The sequence below is a fragment of the Ranitomeya imitator genome, chromosome 7 (assembly GCF_032444005.1).
Source record: "Ranitomeya imitator isolate aRanImi1 chromosome 7, aRanImi1.pri, whole genome shotgun sequence".
NCBI lineage: Eukaryota > Metazoa > Chordata > Amphibia > Anura > Dendrobatidae > Ranitomeya > Ranitomeya imitator.
In genome coordinates, this window is record NC_091288.1 from 201,871,945 (window position 1) to 201,873,215 (window position 1,271).

At 53.2% G+C, this 1,271-nt stretch overlaps 1 protein-coding gene across 1 annotated transcript; it reads right to left on the minus strand.

Annotated features, from left to right (window-relative positions):
• On the minus strand, window positions 1-393 carry LOC138646160 (histone H2A type 1). The gene has a single exon (XM_069735624.1). It carries the CDS (start codon window positions 391-393, stop codon window positions 1-3), a length of 393 nt encoding a protein of 130 aa, XP_069591725.1.
• Between the last annotated feature and the right edge of the window lie 878 nt (window positions 394-1,271).

Genomic DNA, 1,271 nt, shown 5'->3' on the forward strand with positions numbered 1-1,271 from the left:
TCACTTGCTCTTGCTCGCCTTGCTGCTCTCGGTCTTCTTGGGCAGCAGCACGGCCTGGATGTTGGGCAGGACGCCCCCCTGGGCAATAGTCACACCACCCAGCAGCCTGTTCAGCTCCTCGTCATTGCGCACCGCCAGCTGCAGGTGACGGGGGATGATGCGGGTCTTCTTGTTGTCCCGGGCAGCATTGCCGGCCAATTCCAGGATCTCAGCGGTCAGATACTCCAGCACAGCGGCCAGATAGACCGGAGCGCCGGCGCCGACTCTCTCAGCGTAGTTGCCCTTGCGGAGAAGCCTGTGCACACGGCCGACTGGGAACTGCAGTCCTGCCCGGGATGAGCGGGTCTTGGCCTTAGCTCGGACCTTTCCTCCTTGTTTGCCGCGTCCAGACATGATAGCGATAACGTCAGATAACAAATAAAGACCGAAAATCGTGTGGAGAAGAGACCGTGCTGTGTGGCCTTATATAGTCTGCTGCTCCGCCCTCCTCTCCTGTCATTGGATGACTCTGAAGCTGGCCAATGGGGAAGAGTCTTGAGGAACCGCCAATGAGCTGCCGAGGGCGGAGCTTATTATTGCTCCTTGCTCAAATTAGTTTCTCACCCAATAGAAAACGTTCGCTTTGGACCGAATAGATAAGGGGTGAAAACAGATATTTGTCTTGGAGCAGAAGGAAGTGCAGAAATATTCTGTTGATTTGTAGTTTGCACTTGTTGAATTTGTGTCTACTATCAGCCATAAATTGCACTGACAGTCTGGTGGGTGAGGGGTTAATCCCTGTCAGTGCTTCTCCTCCGCTCCATCTGCACAGGAGGCGGCTCCTCACTCACCCGCTTATTACCCTGTGCAGATTCCCTGTGGTGTCCGCGCTGATCCTATCACAGCCTGACTGAGACAAGTCTCCTATGTTCTGCCCGGAGCCTGATGTGACGCTGCCGGTCCCGGGTGGGGGAAGTCGCCGCTTCTGTATTGTATGATACAATATTGTTCTGCTCCAGGAAGACATCCAGGCCTCTCTTGAACCCCTCGACTGAGTTCGCCATCACCACCTCCTCAGGCAAGCAATTCCAGATTCTCACCGCCCTAACAGTAAAGAATCCTCTTCTATGTTGGTGGAAAAACCTTCTCTCCTCCAGACGCAAAGAATGCCCCCTTGTGCCCGTGGCCTTGGTATAAACCTTGGTATAAACAGATCCTCAGCGAGATATTTCTATTGTCCCCTTATATACTTATACATGGTTATTAGATCGCCCCTCAGTCGTCTTTTTCTA